Raw genomic sequence first — 17,941 nt, forward strand, 5'->3', positions numbered from 1 at the left:
CATCTGTGCTATGGGCACATGCTGGCAGCCTCATCCTTATTCCTCCTTTCCATTTCAGCTCCCTTTGGATGTCTTTAATAACTACTTCAGCCTTGGCTTTGACGCACGGGTGACGCTGGAGTTCCATGAATCCCGAGGTACAGGGCGGTGGCAGGACTTGGTCAGGGTCTGTGGGATGGGCCTGTTCTTGTTTGTGGGTTCCTCAGGAAAGTGAACAAGAAAATTGCTTCAAGGGCAGAGCTGGAGGTGAAACATGAGCAGCAAGTCCAAGCTGCAGAGGGGGAAGAGGGGTGCTGCACAGGAAAAAAGCTGGGGGCAGACCCCTGGCTGAGGCTGGCTGGAGGGCTGTGTCTGAGGAGAACTGGCAAGTGAAAAATTTCCATGTGTAGGCCAGTGACCTGGACTTTTTTCTCCTTTCCCTAGAGGCCAACCCAGAGAAGTTCAACAGCCGGTTTCGGAATAAAATGTTCTATGCTGGGGTGAGTGTGTGGGGGATATCTGAGCCTGCTGTCATAGCAGCCTTAATGTGAACTGCAGCAGAGTCATGGACCTGCCTCCTGTCTGCACCCTAAACTCACCTATTTAAGCTACATGGACCTTCACATGCACCCAAGCTAAGCCCCCAGCCCTAAGCTGGAAAGTTGCTGGAGAAGTGCTGCAGCTCTGGGAGTCACAGCTCCCCTTTGGCTGTGAGTGCTGCTGGCAGTACAACTTGGCCGGCAGTACAGTTGCTGTATTGATCTCCTGCCACTATTGTTCTTGATCTCAAGCTCACGGGTGGTCACCCAGGCAGGACCTCCCTGGAGCTGTGGGAAGACAGACTGTCCCTCCTGCAGAGGAAAAGGAAGCCTTTCCATAGTCTGCACACTACTTTGGTCTTTTATTATATACCTTAGACCAGTTACGTCTTCCTGGCTAATTACACCAGCCTCCTGTGTCTCACCTCTAGAGCTTTGTGTCTCAGTATCATCTTTGTTTCTCTGCCTCTCCATCCTCAATATACATTCTAGCCATGTGTCTGGTGACTGGTATTTGAGCAGTACTAAAGGCCGAGTGCTGCTCTGTGTCATCTCACATCTGTCCTGCTTGTGTCTCTTTTGCTGTCTGCACAGTTAAACCCAAAGGGGACCCATGCTGTGCCTCCTGGAATCTCTAGATGGGGTCACTTCAGCTGTTTTGTGGTACTTCACTACAGCTTGAGACTGAATTTGTCTCTTGTTACTTGATTCTCACTGGAGGAGACTCATCTTGCCAGCTCTTCTCTAAAGTCAGGACTGGGCTGGCAAGGGAATACTAGAGCATGTTACTGAAGGTGCCTCAAGGTTTTTGGTAGGCAAAATAGCAAGAGGAATTGATCAGGTTGTTTTGGAGGAGAAGAGGACTTCTGGCAATGGATGAAAAGGGGGCTTGCAGGTTTGAGCAGCTGAGGTCTGTGGCAGGTCAGTGGCAGGCTGAGTTGCAGGTCAGTGGCAGACTTCCTGGCTGCCCATTCTGGTGAACACCTGGGCACTAACTCTGTCTTTTACCTTGGCAGACGGCCTTCTCTGACTTCCTCACCGGGAGCTCCAAAGACTTGGCGAAGCATGTCAGGCTGGTTGTGAGTGTGCTGGGGTGCTCTGGTACAGGGATGGGGTGAGCTGGGGAGGTGTGAGGAATGTCCCTTGGTACACTGAGTATGTCAAGGTTGGGGAGTGGATGGGGAGCTTCCTGGGAGCATCAGTTTCCCCTGACTTGGAGAACATTCACTGTAGGGAGCAGAGGAGGGAGGCCATTTCTTCCTAAGTGGGTAGGATGGACCAGGCTCCCCCTTACGGCAGCCTGAATATCCCTGTGTTGTCTCTAGTGTGATGGGACGGACTTGACCTCCAAGATTCAGGACCTGAAGCCCCAGTGCCTGGTCTTCCTTAACATCCCAAGGTGAGCACCAGGACCTGTCTTCATATGCTGGGCTTTTCACACCTGTGCTGTAGATCCCTGCCTGGGTTTGGGGTGTCAGTCCAGGCATTTCTTGTTGTCCTTTCACAGGTACTGTGCAGGCACCATGCCCTGGGGCAACCCTGGGGAGCACCATGACTTCGAGCCTCAGCGCCATGATGATGGCTGCATTGAAGTTATTGGCTTCACCATGACATCGCTGGTGAGTCAGTGCTGTTGCCAGTTGTAGGTAGCAACCAGGAGAGTGAATGGTCCCATTGACCAGGTGTCAGCCAGCCCACAGCTCCACAGGTCCTCTCTGGAGGAGTTGTGATGCTGACCTATATGACAGTGTCTGCTCTCTAAGATTTAGGTGAGGTGCTGCTGTCATGCCCTGGTCTCTGTGAGTCCCTTCTCACTGAAATCAAACCTGAGACCCTCAGAACTTGGTTCACTTGTAACATCCAGATGACAATGGATGTTCCCCTCATCCACATCTCAGTCCATGTTCTGCTCTCTCTCTGGACCCTTTCACAGGCTGCCTTGCAAGTCGGTGGCCATGGGGAGCGGCTCTGTCAGTGCCGGCAGGTGGTTCTCACCACATCGAAGGCCATCCCCATGCAGGTAGATGGAGAGCCCTGCAAGCTGGCAGCTTCCTGCATCCACATCTCTCTGCGCAACCAAGCCAACATGGTGCAGAAGACCAAGCGGCGCAACTCCATGCCTCTGCTCAATGAGTAGGTTCCTCAGATTGATCTGCCGCCTCCTCTCCAAGGAAGGATGGTTGGCAGGGAAAGGGACGGGACTGATCTGCGACTGACAGAGGCATTTCAGTCCTTTCTTGGGTAAGGTCTGGGAAGGGATCAGGTCATAGAAGTAAGGCCAGGCCCTGATGCTGGAGAAGCTGCTGGTGCCAAGCTCCCCACCCCAGTCTATACAATACTCTTGCCTGTTTTGGAGGGATTAGGGGAATAAGGAGAAAGCACGGTGTCACTTTCTGATGTCTTCCTTTTTCCTTGCTCCCTGCAAACAGCCAGCAGCCAGTGCCTGAACGGCTGCGGATCCGGGTGAGCCGAATCAGCATGCGTGACTATGAGGCTCTGAACTATGACAAGGAAAAGCTCAAGGAAGCCTGTGAGTGACCAGGGGGTGGGAACTGCAGTCCCCAAGACTGGCAAAGCCTGTAGCTAAACTGTGTGAGGTGTTGGGAATGCGGCATGGGCTGCTCTCTGAGTTGAGCCTGTGCCCTGTCCTGCAGCTGTGCCACTGGGGATCATCGTGGTTCCAGGAGACAGTGACCTGGAGTTGTGCCGGACCCAGATTGAGAAGCTGCAGGAGGTGAGTCTGTCATAGCTGAATACTGAGGATGAAGGGACTCAGGGAAAGGATTTCTAAGCCACCTTGACCTGCACACACCACCACACACACTCTTGCTTTGGGTCATGCTAAGAGGTCATGGTTTGCCTTTACCATGTGGTGGAGGCTGGGTCCCAAGCTGGATGCGTTGCTGCTCCCTACTGTCTGGCAACTTCTTTTTCAGCATTACTCTTCTGACTGTTCTCCAAGCCTAAAAAGTAAAGTGACGCTGAAAAACTACAGGGTAGTATAAAAAGCCAGCACACATCCTGTGGGGCCCTATAACCATTCAACCATCCACAGACTCTGGGTTTCCTGTCACAGCTCTGCCTTCTCCGGGTGCCTGGATTAAGTTTATATCTCTCCCACTCTTCTCATTTGCAAGCACTAATTTTGTGTCCTTGCCAATGTATTAGCACGTGTCTGTGACCTGTACACAGACTGCATTACTCTTGCTCCTGGTGAACAATGCCTTCTAAGCCCATAGTGTGGCTCCTGGTGCTGCACTGCTCAATCTGATTGTTGCACAGAAGATTGAAGGGATCTTTCTTAGTCTGCTGTTAGCTGGCTCTTGTGCCTGTGGGAATCCCATCCAGTGTATGTGTAGAGTCCCTCAGAGCTGGGTTGCAGAGCTGCTTGCCTGGGCTGGCACACTGGCATCTGCCTCTTGCTGTGCCTGCTGTGTATGAGTGTCCCCTGCCCACTTTGTGCCCAGGCACTGGTGAGGACACACAGGCAGGCACATGGCTAGCAGCTCCTGGGTTGCAGGGTAATGCTCTTCTGCTGTGTCAGTGTGGTAGATGGATGCCCCTGCAATCTCCTGCACCTTTAAAACTGTGCAGTGTGGCTGGTGTTTCTTGGTTACCTCATAGTTTACCTCTTCTCACTCCTTGGGCAAGCTCTGTGCTCCAACCTTAAAGCCAGGCAAGGACCAGGTACCTTGGCCAGACAGTGTGTAAAGCCAGATATGGCAGCACATCAAGCAACTCCAACGGGATGAGAAAGGGACTGGGGGGCTGCCCAGACACAGGCTGTAACAGGACACCTTGCCTTTCTGCAGGATTTCCCTGCACAGCCCTCTGCTTTAGAGCGCCTGCTCTTTCAGGTGTGTATGGCCTCTCTCTGTCCTCTGGGCCCATCTGTCATGTCCACTCTGCCAGTCTCATGGGGTCATCTTGTGACACTGCTCTACAGTCAGCTCCAGACTGTCCCACAGTGCTCCCTGTTGCAGTGTGCTGTGCCTGTGTTCAATTTCATCCAAGTGCCTGTGGTCCTCTATGTCTGCATGGACCTCCCGAAGCAGGAGCAATGCTCTGAAGAGAGATGCAGAGGCCATAAGCTACATCTTTATCTTCTCTTTTATTGTGCAGGAGGGAGATGGAGCCAAGCCGAAGACACTGTCATTCCAGAAGCTGTCACCCAAGTGGTGCTTTCTGGACTGTGAGTATCACCCTCCCCTAGGAGTGTTGACTGGGTTTGATGATGTGTGAGCAATGTGCTCTGGTCTGCCAGCTCAGTGAAGGTAGGGGATGGAGATCCACATGGCTGCAAAGATCCAAGGGTTATCAATGCCTTAGAAACCACAGAAGCACCTGAGAATTAGGACATAGGAATTACAGCTCCTATGCCCAAAAAAGTGAAGGAATCAGTAGCCCAACTGAAGTGCATTGACCAATGCATGCAGCATGGGCTACAAACATGAGGAGCCAAAAGATATGGCAGAGCAAGAAAACTATGACATAGTTGCCATCACAGAGACATGGTGGGACAAGTCACACAACTGGGATGCTGCAATGGATGGCTCTAAACTCTTCAAAGGGGACAGGCAAGGAAGAAGACCAAGCTGATCTCTTCCTATGTTGAGATGACCTGCTCAGTGGATGAGTGAAAAGCTGTGGATGTTGTCCACCTGCACTGGGGAAACTGGCTGCTCATGGCTCACCTGAGTTCACTGTTCACTGGATAGAAAACCAGCTGGATGGCCAGGCCCAGAGAATGGTGGTGCCTGGAGTTACATCCAGCTGATAGCCAGTCACCAGTGGTCATCCCCAGGGCTCAGTATCGGGCCTGGTCCTGTTTATTGTCCTTCTCAGTCTGGATGAGATCAAGCACACCTCAGTCACTTGCAGACAAGTTGACTGGGAGTGTTGATCTGTTGGAGGGCAGGATGGCTCTGCAGAGGGATCTGGACAGGCTGGATCATGGGCCAAGGCCAATTGCATGAGGTTCAAAAAAGTAAATGTCCTGCCCTTGGGTTATAACCACCCCGTGCAGTGCTGCAGTCTGGAGGAAGGGGGGCTGGAAAGCTGCCCAGCAGAAAAGGACCTGGAGGTACTTGTCAACAGCAGCTGAACATGATTCAGTGTGTGTGTGTCTGTCAGGATCCGATTACTAAGGTTCTTAGGAATGTGCCTGCCCAAATTAAGGTGCAAATGAGACCATATGTCAGTGACAATAGTATGGGTTTTATTTGACAGTAAATATGAGAGAGAGAGAAACAAATAGAAAATAGGTGGGAGGGACAGAGAGTAACAGGGACAGAATAAGGAAATTATCACCACTCCATGGATCCCACTGATGCTCCATTGATCCTCTCCAGCTGGTCTTCTTGGTGGTGAAGGTCCCCCCGAAAAGAATAGAATCTGATGGGTTGATATACGCTCAGGCCAGGTAGGAAAATCCAAGTACCTTCCTGGGGTAGGGGGCGAGTTTGCCATTGTCTCTTCCACATTTGTTGCATTACATGCAGTCCTGTGGTGCAAGGCCTCAGGAATGACTACGAGTGGACCTCAGGAGGCCTTTGATGGATTAGTGCACCCCCTCAGCTGCCCTTCACATGAATGTCCTGTGGATGTGGCCTTCCCAGGGTTGGGGGTTCCATAGCCAGTTTGTGCAAGGGAGGATGTGTTCACAGCCTGTAAGCAGAGGTTACAACACACCAAAACTTTTTCCCCCCACCTCAGTTGGGGTGGGAAATCTGTGCAAACCTGCTCCTAGCAAATTTGTCTGTGGGCTACGGCCTCCCCCACCCCAAAGCAAACCAAAGATGATTCTTAGCATGACTGCTGGGTTTGGCTCACATTCTTGTCCTTATTTACTTGCTTGTATGAGATGATTGAAGAATGGGTTTTCCCTTTATTTAGTTTCAGCAGTTTGAAGTCCCAGTCAGGTATCTTCAGGGAGGCTTCTTTGGTTGTAGCTTCTTTATACAGTTTTTATATCGTTATAATGAGTAAAACTTTATACCATTGTTTGAGTCATGAACGATTTCAGTCTCTGACAGTGTCCAGATGGCCAAGAAGGCCAATGGCCTCCTGGCCTGGATCAAGAAAAGCGTAGCCAGCAGGACCAGGGCAGTGATTGTCTCCCTGTACTTGGCCCTGGGGAGGCCACACCAGGAATCCTGCATCCTTTGGGCCCCTCACTGCAAGAAAGACATCGAGGTACTGGAGCATGTGCAGAGAAGGGCAATGGAGCTGGTGAAGGGTCTAGAGCACAAATCTTAGGAGGTGTAGCTGAGGAAGCTGGGGTTGGTTAGCCTGGAGAAAAGGAGGCTGAGGGGAGACCTTATCACTCTCTACAACTACTTGGAAGAAGGTTGTGTCAAATTGTGTTGGTCTCTTCTCCCAAGTAACAAGCAAGAGGATGAAGGGAAATGAATGACCTCAAGTTGCATCAGGGAGGCTTTTTTTCCCACTGAAAGGGGGATCAAGCATTGGAACAGGCTGCCCAGGGAAATGGATGAGTCCCCATCCCTAAAGATACTTAAAAGATCTGTAGATGTGCTTTAGTGGTGGACTTGGCAGAGTTGGTTTAATAGTTGGACTCAAATGACCTTAAGGGTCTTTTCCAGCCTAAGCAATTTTTTTCGATCATTCTGTGATTCTGTGAATTTGGGTGTGAGAGAACAGACATTCAGTGACAAGCAACAGGGAACCATGAGGCTTGGGACTCACGGATGTTTGGGTCTTTGGGGCTGAGCACAGCAGTGCTTTCCCCCAGGCTGCGCGTCTGACTGCTGACCCGGAGTGGAGCAAGGGGAGTCTGTGGTTCTCTTGCCCCTGGAGCTGAAGGCAGCTTGGTGGCGTGCGTTTGTCACTGTGGGACTGCTGGGGATGCTCTCCTGTGTTGGGCAGGCAGGGGGCCCCCCTGCTCCAGCACGCTTGGGCTCACCATGAGCATAGCAGTGTTATGGGAGAGCAGCCTCCCTGCTGGGCTCCAGCTGCTGCTTCTCCCCTGCCTGAAAGTTGCTTTCTCTTCTCCCTTTGCCTTCTCTGACCAAGAACCTCCCTCTGTTCCTGGAAGCTGGCTGAGTGAAATGCCCATTGGTAGCATTTCATCTCTCTGATATCCCAGCAAGCAGCGTGTGGACCACAGCAGAGCACAGCCGTGGGTTGCAAAGCAGGCCTGGGAAGCCTCATGCTAGGCAGAGAGGGTGCAACTTCTCCCTTCAAGGTTCCAGCCCTGTGTATGGTGTTGCTGGTGCTGCTGCTCCTAGGTGTCACTACCAGGATTGCTGTACCAGGGCCACTTTCCCTTCTCCAGCAGCAGGTTCTGGGCTCAGGAAAATGTGTCAGGAAAGAGACTAGAGTCTCACTCAGTACAGCACAGGTTCATTCAGGTGGCTGAATTATAGGCCTTGAACAATAGCTTCCTGGATGCAAATATCCAGGATAAACATGGCTCCTTCACTCCTATCACCTGCTCTAGCACATCCCCACTCTGTTTGCAGAGAGACTTCCTTGGGTCTGTGAGGATCCCATTGCAGCAACCTCTCCTGGACTGGCACCAGCAGCCTGTCAGGATATTGGGGAAATGCTGCCCTGCACAGGAATCCAGCTGTCCTGGCACTGTACTCTTACCTGTCCTGGTCTCCCTTGGTGATGCCCTAAATCTGTAACCCCTCTCTGCTCCCCTGGAGGTGATGGCTGTGTGTGTCTGGCTCCAGTATAGCCACTTGCTCTGTTGGAGCTCCTCTGTCTCTGTGGTGATCTCTTCTCTAAGGAAGAGGGATGCACTCAGACAGGCTGGAGGCTGATTTGAAGCTCTCCTGCCATCCTAGGAGACAGGGACTTGAATCTACAGCTGGTGGTGGCATGCTCTGTTGTGCCTGGCAGTGACATGCTCTGAGTGGCCTCATGAAGGTCCTTAGTCAAGTCAGCAGGAGGCTGAGCGCTCTCTTCTCCCAGCCTCCTGTAGTGGCCCAATTTCTGAGAACTGTTCAACAAGGTGCACCATGTTAATCACAGCAGTTCCTCGCCTGGTATAAGTGAATGCTGAGATGTGCACTGCATAGCCCTGAGCTTCATCTGCTTGGGATAATGCTGGAGCACCTGAAAGCCTCCAGACAGGCCATGGCATCAGCTAGTTGTGTTCTTGCCTTACCTGTGGCTCCCTGCCAGGAGTCATTGAGGAGGAGGTAGTAAGCAAAGCATGTTTCATGGGGATGTGGTGGTGTGTAGACCTAAGGGGCTGACTCTAGGGTGAAGACACCAGCAGATGCATGAAGGGAAGTGGTGTGCTCCTGGTCAGGGGCTGCTGTTTGCTTTGCTGTACCCTCTGTGCAAGCCATGAAGTGGCTGGATAGCTCACTGTCACTCATGTTGGGAAGAGGCCATCTCCTTGTCTCACACCAAGGATCAGCCCATCTCGTTCTGTTCCTGTCTTACAGCAACCACGGCTGATCGGTTCTACAGGATAGACCGCGCACAGGTGAGTGCAGCCTCATCCCGCACCATCATCTCCCGAGAAGGTGCTTGGGTGTCCCACCTGCATGCAGGCCAACAGGCAGGCATGGCCTTAGGGCCATACAGGTCTCATACCACTACCCTGGCCTTTGGCATCCCTCAAAGGGATGGCATGACAAGCCTGGCCCAGGACCAGGCTCAGCACATCCAGGTTTCTAGAGAAAAGGGAAGAAACCTGGGTGGTAGCACAGAACCTTGGGTTGAAAGCTGCCTGCAGGGCTCTCCAGTGCAGTGGGTAAGGAATTGCAAACATAGGAAGACTGGCCAGGGGACCCGCCAGCTGGGATCATCTTCACCAGTATTAGATACTTTCCCTAATGATCTGGGGAAGGGGACGTGGAGATAAAGTTTACAAGGTTGCTAAGGCAGCAGGAGATAGGAAGCCTGAAAAGACCAAGGAGATGCAAAGGCACAACACTGTTCAAGCCACCATTGCTCTGCTGTGCAAATGGGTGGGCCACAAACCCACCCACTGGGATATGAGGGGATGTAGTTTTGCAGAAGTAGGTCTTGCTTCTGAGGAAGCATGTCCTGACTTGTGTCTTTCAGGAACACCTCAACTATGTGACAGAGATCTCTCAGGATGAGCTCTATGTGCTGGACCCAGAGCTAGTGGTCACTCAGACTGTAAGCACTTCTCCTGCCATGCCTGACCTTGTGGACTCATCTGCCACATCCCCTGGACACCATTTTGCATTTCCTTCCTGTTCCTCCTCTCCACCCTCCTCTCCTGCCCCCAGGTGAGTCTGAAATGTGGGTGCTGGGCCTCAGGAAGAATGGGCAGTGATGGGAGAGCTAGGGTTGGCTTCACAGCATTGATCCCTGGGCCATATTACAGGGGAGCTCCCTGGAAGTAAGCAGGAATTCAGTGTTGAGTAAGACCAAGGGATGAGATGCCATCCTGTTTTCCCTGTTCCTCTCCCAGTGCTGCCCTAAGTAATGGGGCATCACCAGGTGGCTCAGCCATGGGGTCAAGCTCCAGCACCTGGCCCATGGGGGAGAGGACAAGGGTGTCTTTCAGCCAAACTAAGGCCAGTGATGAGTATGGATGAGCAATGGTGCCAGGAGCAGCAGTAGAACTGGGAGTGGAGATGGGGAAGAGCCCAGATCAGGGAAGAAGGATTGCTACAGTCAGGTTTCTCCATCCCTCTAATGGTGGCATGCCCATTAGGGCCAGGACTGGCACGGTTAGTTACACTTTCTCTTCTTCCCTTCCAGCACTGAGCCTGAGTGCTGCCTCCCACATAAAGGTGAGTGGAGTCCTATCCCTGGTCATACTCCCTCTCAGGTTGTACTCTTGTTTTCCTGCCATGGGTTTTTTTGGCCTATCCTTTCCCTGGTGAGCAGGGAGGAGCCCTGTTGTTCCATGTGTTCTGAAACATGGAGCCGTGCAGGCAGGTGACCCAGAGGAGAGCACAAGAGACCTGACAGTGATTTGTGGAGTGGCCCAGCCAGGCGCCTTCCCAGCTCCAACATGTGGGAAATGATGTGGCAAGGGGTTAATCCCCCACCTGCAGAGCTGAGCGTTGTGGACTGGGTTGGGAGGCTGTCTCTGCCTCTCCCTAGGGAGGTGGGAGCTCTAGATCAGGGGCCTCACCAAGCTGAACAAATGGAAAGAGTTTCCTGAAGCTTGGTTGGAGCCTGGAGGTGTGAGTGAGTAATTGGTGAGAGGCATCTTGGCTGCTGGCTGATGCTCAGGAGACCTGCTCCCCATTTTCATCACAAGTTATCCTGCCCAAGGGCAGATACTACTCCCCCTGCACCTCTCTACGGCTGAGATCTGGCTGCACCCCTAGCTATATGGTGTCTCTTTCCTTTCTCTGGCTTGTTCCTTGCATTCCTGAAGATGGAGAAGCCATGTAAATGCAGTCTGACCGAGGGGTTAATCCCTGGAGGAGCTTGTGCTCCTGCTCCACACCTCTGATGCCCAGCTCTTGTCTCCAGGATTAGATAAGCAGTGTTCCAGATTGACTTTTCTGACCCTGACACGTCTCTCTTTGCAGATGACCTTCTGATAGAAGCTGCCAAGAATGGCAACTTCAGCAAGGTAGGTGCTCCAGCAGCCTGCTGCAATGAGCAGCCAAGGCTGGCTCCTGGGCTGGTGTGCCCCTTGGGCTAAGGGAAGCCCTGCCAGCCATGCTCCCCAATTGCCCTGGAGCAGCACTGTCAAGGGCCTTCCTTCAGGAGTGGTGGCTAGAAACCAGGCAGGCTTCTGGTAAGGAGCCCTGGTTCGTCTCCTGGGAGACACTAAGGGAAGGGAGGGGAAGGGAAGTGACTTGGTAACATGGCTGAGCTGGACAAAGCTCCTCACCAGCACCAAGTATCCACACAACCTGTCAGACATTCCAAGCACATAATGCTGGGCTTAGAACTGGAAAATGCAACTCATCCTGAGCAATCTGACAATCCTGTAGTTCCAAGAGCTGCACCGAGCTGGAAGAGACCTGATGGTGCGAGATTCCTCGGGCCAGACCGTCCTCCACCATGCTGTCAAATCAGGAAGCAAGGACATCGTCAAATACATCATCGAGAATGGTGAGCTGGAGTCAGAGTACCACTCTTAGCAAAGGAGCCTGGCAGCCAAAAAAAATTAACCCTCTGCTCAGAGGGAGTGCTCCTGGGCTTAGATCCCTTCCCTCTAGGTTTGCTGTGTCATCCTTCTGGTGTATGGGCTTTTCCTGGCACCTGTCTGCCAGTACTGGGGTGTCCTCATGGCTATGGCTGCATCCTAGCAGGGATCAGTATGTCTCTGGGAAACATTTCTCAGTGTCTTGCTTCTGTCTTCAGGGCAGCTGACCTGTTGTTTTTGGCAGTTCCCACTGAAATACAGACAGCTTTATTTTTATTTAGCTATTTCTCTGTAGTGAGTCCACAAGCAGTTCTTCTTTCCTGGGATCATCTGGACTCAGATGCCATTGCTGACCTGAGTTTCTGGAGCTAGGACTTTTGCAGGCAGCATGAAAATAGCAGCCCCTATGGAATGATGCAGACTGTGACCAGTGAGTAGGCAGGTCTGTCTCTGCCCCAGAGCCAGGTCTCACTCACCTGCACTCTTTCTTTCCACAGCTCCTTCAGAAATCCTTGATGCCACAGAGGAGGAGAAGTAAGTTGCTGCCTGACTTGCATTACCTGTTGACCAGACCCTCTGTGAAGTGACCAGTTATAGGGGCACTTCAGCTGCCTTTGTTCTAATTGCCAGCCATGATTCCCAGTCAATTTTGGACAGACTGCCCCTGAGTAGCATCCCCTCCTCTGCCTGGACAAACACACAACTTACAATCAGCTCCTGCTGCCGCTGAATTGCTGTCCCTTGCTGCCACCTGCATGTGCTGATTGTCCCTGTTCAGGGGGACATCTCACATCTCCTGCTTTCTCCTCCTCAGCGGTGAAACCAGCTTGCACCAGGCTGCAGCCTTACGCCAGCGCACTATCTGCCACTACATCGTGGAGGCTGGGGCCTCGCTCATGAAGACAGACCTGCAGGTGACAGTGGGAACGGTGGCAGTGGGACTTTCTGGGGTGACCAGAGGGCTGGCAAGGAGCAGAACCAGCAGGAGAGCAGAGCAGGGGTGCCTTGGGTGAGGTGTTTGCCAGTCAGAGAGGAGCTGACATGGAGTACCCATGCTTGCCCAGTAGAGGCCAGCTACAGAGGGGTTAAATCCCTCTTCTCGTGGTGCTTCTCTCCTGGTTGTTTTATTAAATTAGAAGCAAGGGGCTGGAATGTCTCATCCCTGTCTCCCCCTTCCCACCCTCAGGGGTCAGAGCAAGGACATTCTCCCTGAAAGCTCCCTCCCAGCTGCAGGACGCCCCCGCTCTCCCCCACTGGCAGTCATGATGGGGGATCTGGGAGCTCCTCTTGTCGGGTGAAGCTGGCCTGCGGGGAGCAGGAGCCAAGCAGTGGCAGCACTTCCTCTCACATGCTGAGTTAATTATGCTGTGCCTTGGTGTCAGGGAATTGTGCCAGCCCTGGCAGAACAGATGCAAAAGGGGAAGGACTGGGGCCATATTTTGGTACAGGAGGTTCCCAGGGCTGGCATATGGCAGAGAGGATGTGGTCAGATGTCTCTGGTGGAGGCTTGTAGTGATGGGCTGTAGCAGAGGTGATGTAGAACAAGCAAAGAAGGTGCAATCTGTGGGTCTGGAACACCCGTTAGGAGTCCAGTTGAGGGGTGCTGGTGGTGGTGGAGCTTGGGGTTCAATTTAGACAATGCACATTCCTGTTAGGCAGCTGCCAGGAGAACGCAGTACAGATAATCTCTGGCTCCCCATCTCTCTTCCTTGGTCCTGTCTAAGGCTTAGGCTTTGCACAGTGCCCAGAGTGGGGCTGGCCTGAATGGAGACTCAGCTGGCAGAGGCAAGAGGCATGGCCCTTCTCTGTCCCCAGCCCCCTCATTTGCCTGGAGGAGAGGGACAGCCCCCCGCCTGCCAGCACAAAAGGGAGCCTTGCTCAGGCATGCGGCTGCCCCAGGGAATGGGTTTGCACGTGCCTGTGCAAAAGCATGTCGCATGTCGGGTTTGTGGCTGCCTGGGGACCCCGCTGTGCTGCTGCACTGACCTCTCAGGGGCTCCGGGTCACAGCCTGCCTGCACAGGCAGGATCCACCTCATTAGAAACCCCAGCGGCAGACCTGTAGCACGGGTTTGGAGCAGACTGATCCCGCTCCCTGCAGTGGTGAGGGAGGCTGAGCCTTATCAGTTGCAGTGCCTCAGCCCAGCCGGGCAGGGAGGCCCTGGCAGCTCCGGTTTCAGGCTGCAGGCAGGCAGTGATGCAGAGGGGCTTCTGCAAGGGAACAGGAAAGAAGCTTAATTCCTCCTCTGTTGAATGAGTGATTGCATTCAGGGGATGTGGGGAGGAGGCCATCAAGGAGAGCCAGCACCAAAGCACAGTGGTCTCTGTCCTCTGATGGTGTGGCTGCTGGGGATTTTGTGCAGGACCACGAGGTGTGCCCAGTTACGGGGTGCACATCCCAAGGAGATTTCTTGCTGCATGATACCTCTCTGCAGCCACACACGGATGGGCTTTTGTGCACAGCCACATCCAGGCCCAGTGGAGGACTCTGCATGTCTGACCATTGCTCCTGATGGAGAAATATAGCTGCGGGCTGCTCTGGAGGCCCCGGCACACTGCTGGAGCTGCCTATGCCCTGCTGTGCACCAGGGGATGAGCCGAGCAGGACGGGTATCCCTTCCAGGGCTGGTTTTCAATGGCAACGGCAGAGCCAGGTTTCTGTGGCCATTCTTAGTGGCACAGCAGAGCTTGAGCACTTGGAGAGGTGGAGCAAGGAGCAGGGGGAGGGAAGGGGGAGAGGAGGCAGAGCTGGGAGCTGTTAACAGATTTGCTTTTTATGGAGTGCAGGAGTTCATTAGTGGACACAATCCAGATGGCTGCAATAAGCTGGTGAAATGTGATCCTCCTCTGGGAGCTGGAGTGCTAGCCAGGCTGTGAGAAGGAAGGGGGGTTGGTATGCTTGAGCATTCCCCAGACATACCCCTCATTCCTCACCCTTTCCCGCCTGCCTCCCCAGCACAGGGGACGAGCAGGTCAGGGGGACCAGCCTTTGTCTTTTCTTGGGTGCCTTGTGTTGCCCAGGGTGGGTCAGTCATGTCCTAGCCCATGCCTGGAGCTGATGACAGCTCCCATGCCTGCAGTAGTCAGGCTCCTCAGGAGCATACTTTGATCCCATAGTGAGCAAATGGGCATTTGGCTTCCGCCTGACTTGGGATTTGGCTGCAGGCTCTGCTGGACCTAGCCACATGGGGAAATGGGGGCACCTTTGGGTGCCAAAGCAGCGTTTAGGCAGCATTCGGTGCTCTTGACTTCTTGCCTCCCCTGCACAGGGAGACACCCCGAAGCACCGTGCTGAGAAAGCCAATGACCCCGACTTAGCTGCCTACCTCGAGAACCGACAGCACTACCAGATGATCCAGCGGGAGGACCAAGAGACAGCTGTGTAGTGCTTGGTGTGCCTTAGCCCGAGCCAGCTCATGCAGGATGAGAAGAGTACAATGCCAACTGGCAGAGCTGTATCTGGCCCAACCCTCCCCAGAGGCCATCCTGGTCCCTGGAGATGGATACAGAAGAGCTCTGCCCCAGGCTGGGCTGGAACCATGTTTATGAGGACAATGGATATTTCAGACTTGAAGCCTGATTCTTTGTGTGTCCACCCCTTATCCTCTCATTCACCACATTCCCTGCCCTAGGTGGGCCCCAGCCATGCTGGAGCAGGTCAGGCTGAAGCCCCCAGTCACCCTTGTTCATGGGAGCAATGCCAGTGCCCCCTCCACAGGCTCCTACCTATAATCCTTGTGGGATATCATTGCTGAGCCCCTCTCTCTGCTGACAGTGGCCCTCTTTTAGGTGTTTGGCTAGGTTTGTGTCCTGTTCCTCCTCTCCTGTCTGGCACAGCGGTGGGAGGCACAGGCTGCATGGACAGACTGCAGAGGCTATGAGTTGCAGACTGTTCCAAAGAAAGCACCACAACTTACTGGCCCTGCCTTCTTCTCCCTCCTGGAGCTGCACCAGGTCTCTGTGTTGCCCTACCCAGAGCCTTCTGCAGCAGGAGGGAAGTCACTTGTGCATCCAGCCTTTCCTCAGAGCATCTGGGTCTGGTGCAGCTGGAAGTAGGGCAGCAGGTGCTCTCGTGATGGGCCTTTAGTACTCAATCAGCAGTCTGACTCAGGGCTGGGATGCCATGGAGGAAGGCTACCAAACCCTCCCACCACACTTCTCTCCATGGGGCTGGGTGGAACAGTTTGCACATCCACTCTGCTGAGCGTTTCTTTGTGACCCCACTGCAGGATGGCGGAGAGCTGCACTCAACTGGTGCAGTGGCAGCAGTGACACCTGTTATATTTCCCAAATGCTGACTTAGATTCAGCTGCCCTCCTTGCTTCAGTTTCCCCTCCAATGCTAGACTTTGCACGGGGCTGGACGGGCAGTGCTGGGGTCAGTGCTGCTCTCAGGGATCCCCTCCTGCCCCCCAACCTGGCAACGTGCATCCTCTCAGGCTGACACCCGCTATTCCCCAAATTGGGCACGGGGTTTTGCAGGAAGCTCACCCAGCTGAGACACAACCCACTTAGGCAGACCAAGAACTCACCCTCTCCAGTTTTAGTAGAAAGAGGGATTTGGATTCCCAGCAACCATCAGGGTTCCTAGCCCTGAGTCATGCCTGCAGTGCAATGGAATTTCACCATCCACCTGCCTTGGGGCATGAGGCACCACAATCCATCTCCCCTCTTGATGCTGTGAGCACTTGATGCCAAGATATCAAGCCAGGCCTTTTGCAGAGCATCAAGCAAGGCTTTTGCAGAACTGAGTCGCTGAGACCAGGAGGTGCCCACAGAGGAGGAAAGCTGATGGCTCTGAGCCTAGCAGACCTGCTTGGCACTTTTGGGTGGGCAGTGGTTGTGAAGGGGATTGCTGTTCATATCTTGGCTCTAGGAGAGGATACTACTGCTGCCTTGTGTGGTCTGTGCAGTCCCTCTGCACTCACATGCAGCTGTGCCCACTGGGTAGTGCTGGGTGGCACCGTTTGAATCCCTCCTACTACCAATAAAAGGGTATGAGGATACTGCAGGGAACCAGAATACCCTTCAGACTTTTTGCCCAGGGGCAGGGTTTCCTTGAAGGATGGGGGATGCTGTACTAGGGAACAGAGATGCAGGGCAGTGCAGGGTGCCCAGGGACCAGTGTCAGTATTGGCAAATAATAATGATAGTGTACTAATGCTTTGACATCTAGGACACTCCAGAAGTGCCTGGAGTTCTCATCAGCACTGCAGGCAGGCCACTGATAGACACAGCACTGTCATCTTCTCAGAGGTCCATACCACTGCTGCCCCAGATGGGATGCCCAACTTGGCCCAGAGGCATTTAAAGCCTCAGCTTTCCCCTTTCTCCCTTATAGTTTTTGTACAGGTAGTTGAGAGACACACTGTCCCCCTCCCTGCCTGGCCCCTCCGTGCACCTGTGAGCTGAGTTGCTGTGCAATTCCAAGCCTGCTTATACTTTGGTGAAGAAGGAGGAGGTGTTGGTTACCCTGCCCCCTGAGGGCAGGGGTTCTGTGCAATACCTGGGTCTGTGTTTCTTAGACACTGTTGTAGGATTGTATTTTTGTAACTATGTGAGGGTGCTGGCTCCAGCCGGCCCCAGGCCTGGCACGAGCCTGTGTTCCCATTGCTTTTCAACTTTGACTGTTTGGATGTTGTTTCTTGCCATTGAAATAAAGAGATTGATGTTTTAGTTCCTGTCTCCTGCTGCATCCGCAAGATTGCAGTGGGCACGGCACAATGGATGCCCTGCACAACAAGGTTGTGCAGACAACAAGGTTGGATTCCAAGGCCTCTGCCCCATCCAAACTTGGCAGTATTTTTGGGAGTTCCCTGCTGGCCAACATCCTTGTTCACTTCCTTTCCCTGCTGGCCAACGTCCTTGTCCAATTCCTAGCACAGCATCCTTCTGAGACTGTTGCTAGATATGGGGTCTTTGTCCTGAGGGACCTTCTCCATTCTGCATCATAATGCTCAGTGTAATGTGGGAAAGGGAGAAAGTGCACTGCCTTCCCAAGTGATCCAGAAGGCCTTGGAAGCGTGAGTCAGCAGCCTGCTATTCCTCCTTGGGGCAAAGGCAGCAGCCCCAGCAGCTGCCACAGCTGTCAGTGGATACTAGAGCAGCATCCAGCCTCCAGTTTCAAAACATTTGTTGGCCTTTTTTTGTGGTGAGCTGTCCCCAGCCATGCTGCTCTGCTGGAGATAAGCCTGCCAGAGGCTCTTCCTTTTCATTTCCAGCTCCAGAAGGGAGTCTTGGGCTTCTGCCTCCAGTGCTGAGCACTGAGCAGGAATTATCTCTGCCACTCTGGTGGAAGGACCACTCTCTGATTACAAAAGCAGAGGATTAGTGACACTTCTGCTTCCAGCCTCAGAC

At 53.3% G+C, this 17,941-nt stretch overlaps 1 protein-coding gene across 9 annotated transcripts in view; it reads left to right on the forward strand.

Moving 5' to 3' along the window:
- DGKZ (diacylglycerol kinase zeta) overlaps nt 1–17,260 on the forward strand; it is a 54,412-nt gene extending 37,152 nt beyond the window's left edge. For 7 of the 9 annotated variants that reach the window (XM_068193557.1, XM_068193559.1, XM_068193560.1 and 4 more), the window contains 18 exons: nt 59–137; nt 424–479; nt 1,535–1,597; nt 1,844–1,917; nt 2,026–2,137; nt 2,452–2,651; nt 2,948–3,048; nt 3,173–3,252; nt 4,331–4,375; nt 4,641–4,710; nt 8,942–8,982; nt 9,567–9,757; nt 10,236–10,267; nt 11,021–11,064; nt 11,432–11,552; nt 12,084–12,120; nt 12,401–12,500; nt 14,855–17,260. In XM_068193557.1, coding sequence (XP_068049658.1) covers nt 59–137; nt 424–479; nt 1,535–1,597; nt 1,844–1,917; nt 2,026–2,137; nt 2,452–2,651; nt 2,948–3,048; nt 3,173–3,252; nt 4,331–4,375; nt 4,641–4,710; nt 8,942–8,982; nt 9,567–9,757; nt 10,236–10,267; nt 11,021–11,064; nt 11,432–11,552; nt 12,084–12,120; nt 12,401–12,500; nt 14,855–14,971 — 1,563 coding nt within the window. In that variant the 3' untranslated portion in view covers nt 14,972–17,260. The remainder of the gene's footprint in view (nt 1–58; nt 138–423; nt 480–1,534; nt 1,598–1,843; nt 1,918–2,025; nt 2,138–2,451; nt 2,652–2,947; nt 3,049–3,172; nt 3,253–4,330; nt 4,376–4,640; nt 4,711–8,941; nt 8,983–9,566; nt 9,758–10,235; nt 10,268–11,020; nt 11,065–11,431; nt 11,553–12,083; nt 12,121–12,400; nt 12,501–14,854) is intronic. The other 2 variants (XM_068193552.1, XM_068193556.1) reach the window with 1 other exon arrangement.
- Nucleotides 17,261–17,941: the final 681 nt, after the last annotated feature.

Source organism: Anomalospiza imberbis, chromosome 6 (assembly GCF_031753505.1).
Source record: "Anomalospiza imberbis isolate Cuckoo-Finch-1a 21T00152 chromosome 6, ASM3175350v1, whole genome shotgun sequence".
NCBI classification, from domain to species: domain Eukaryota; kingdom Metazoa; phylum Chordata; class Aves; order Passeriformes; family Viduidae; genus Anomalospiza; species Anomalospiza imberbis.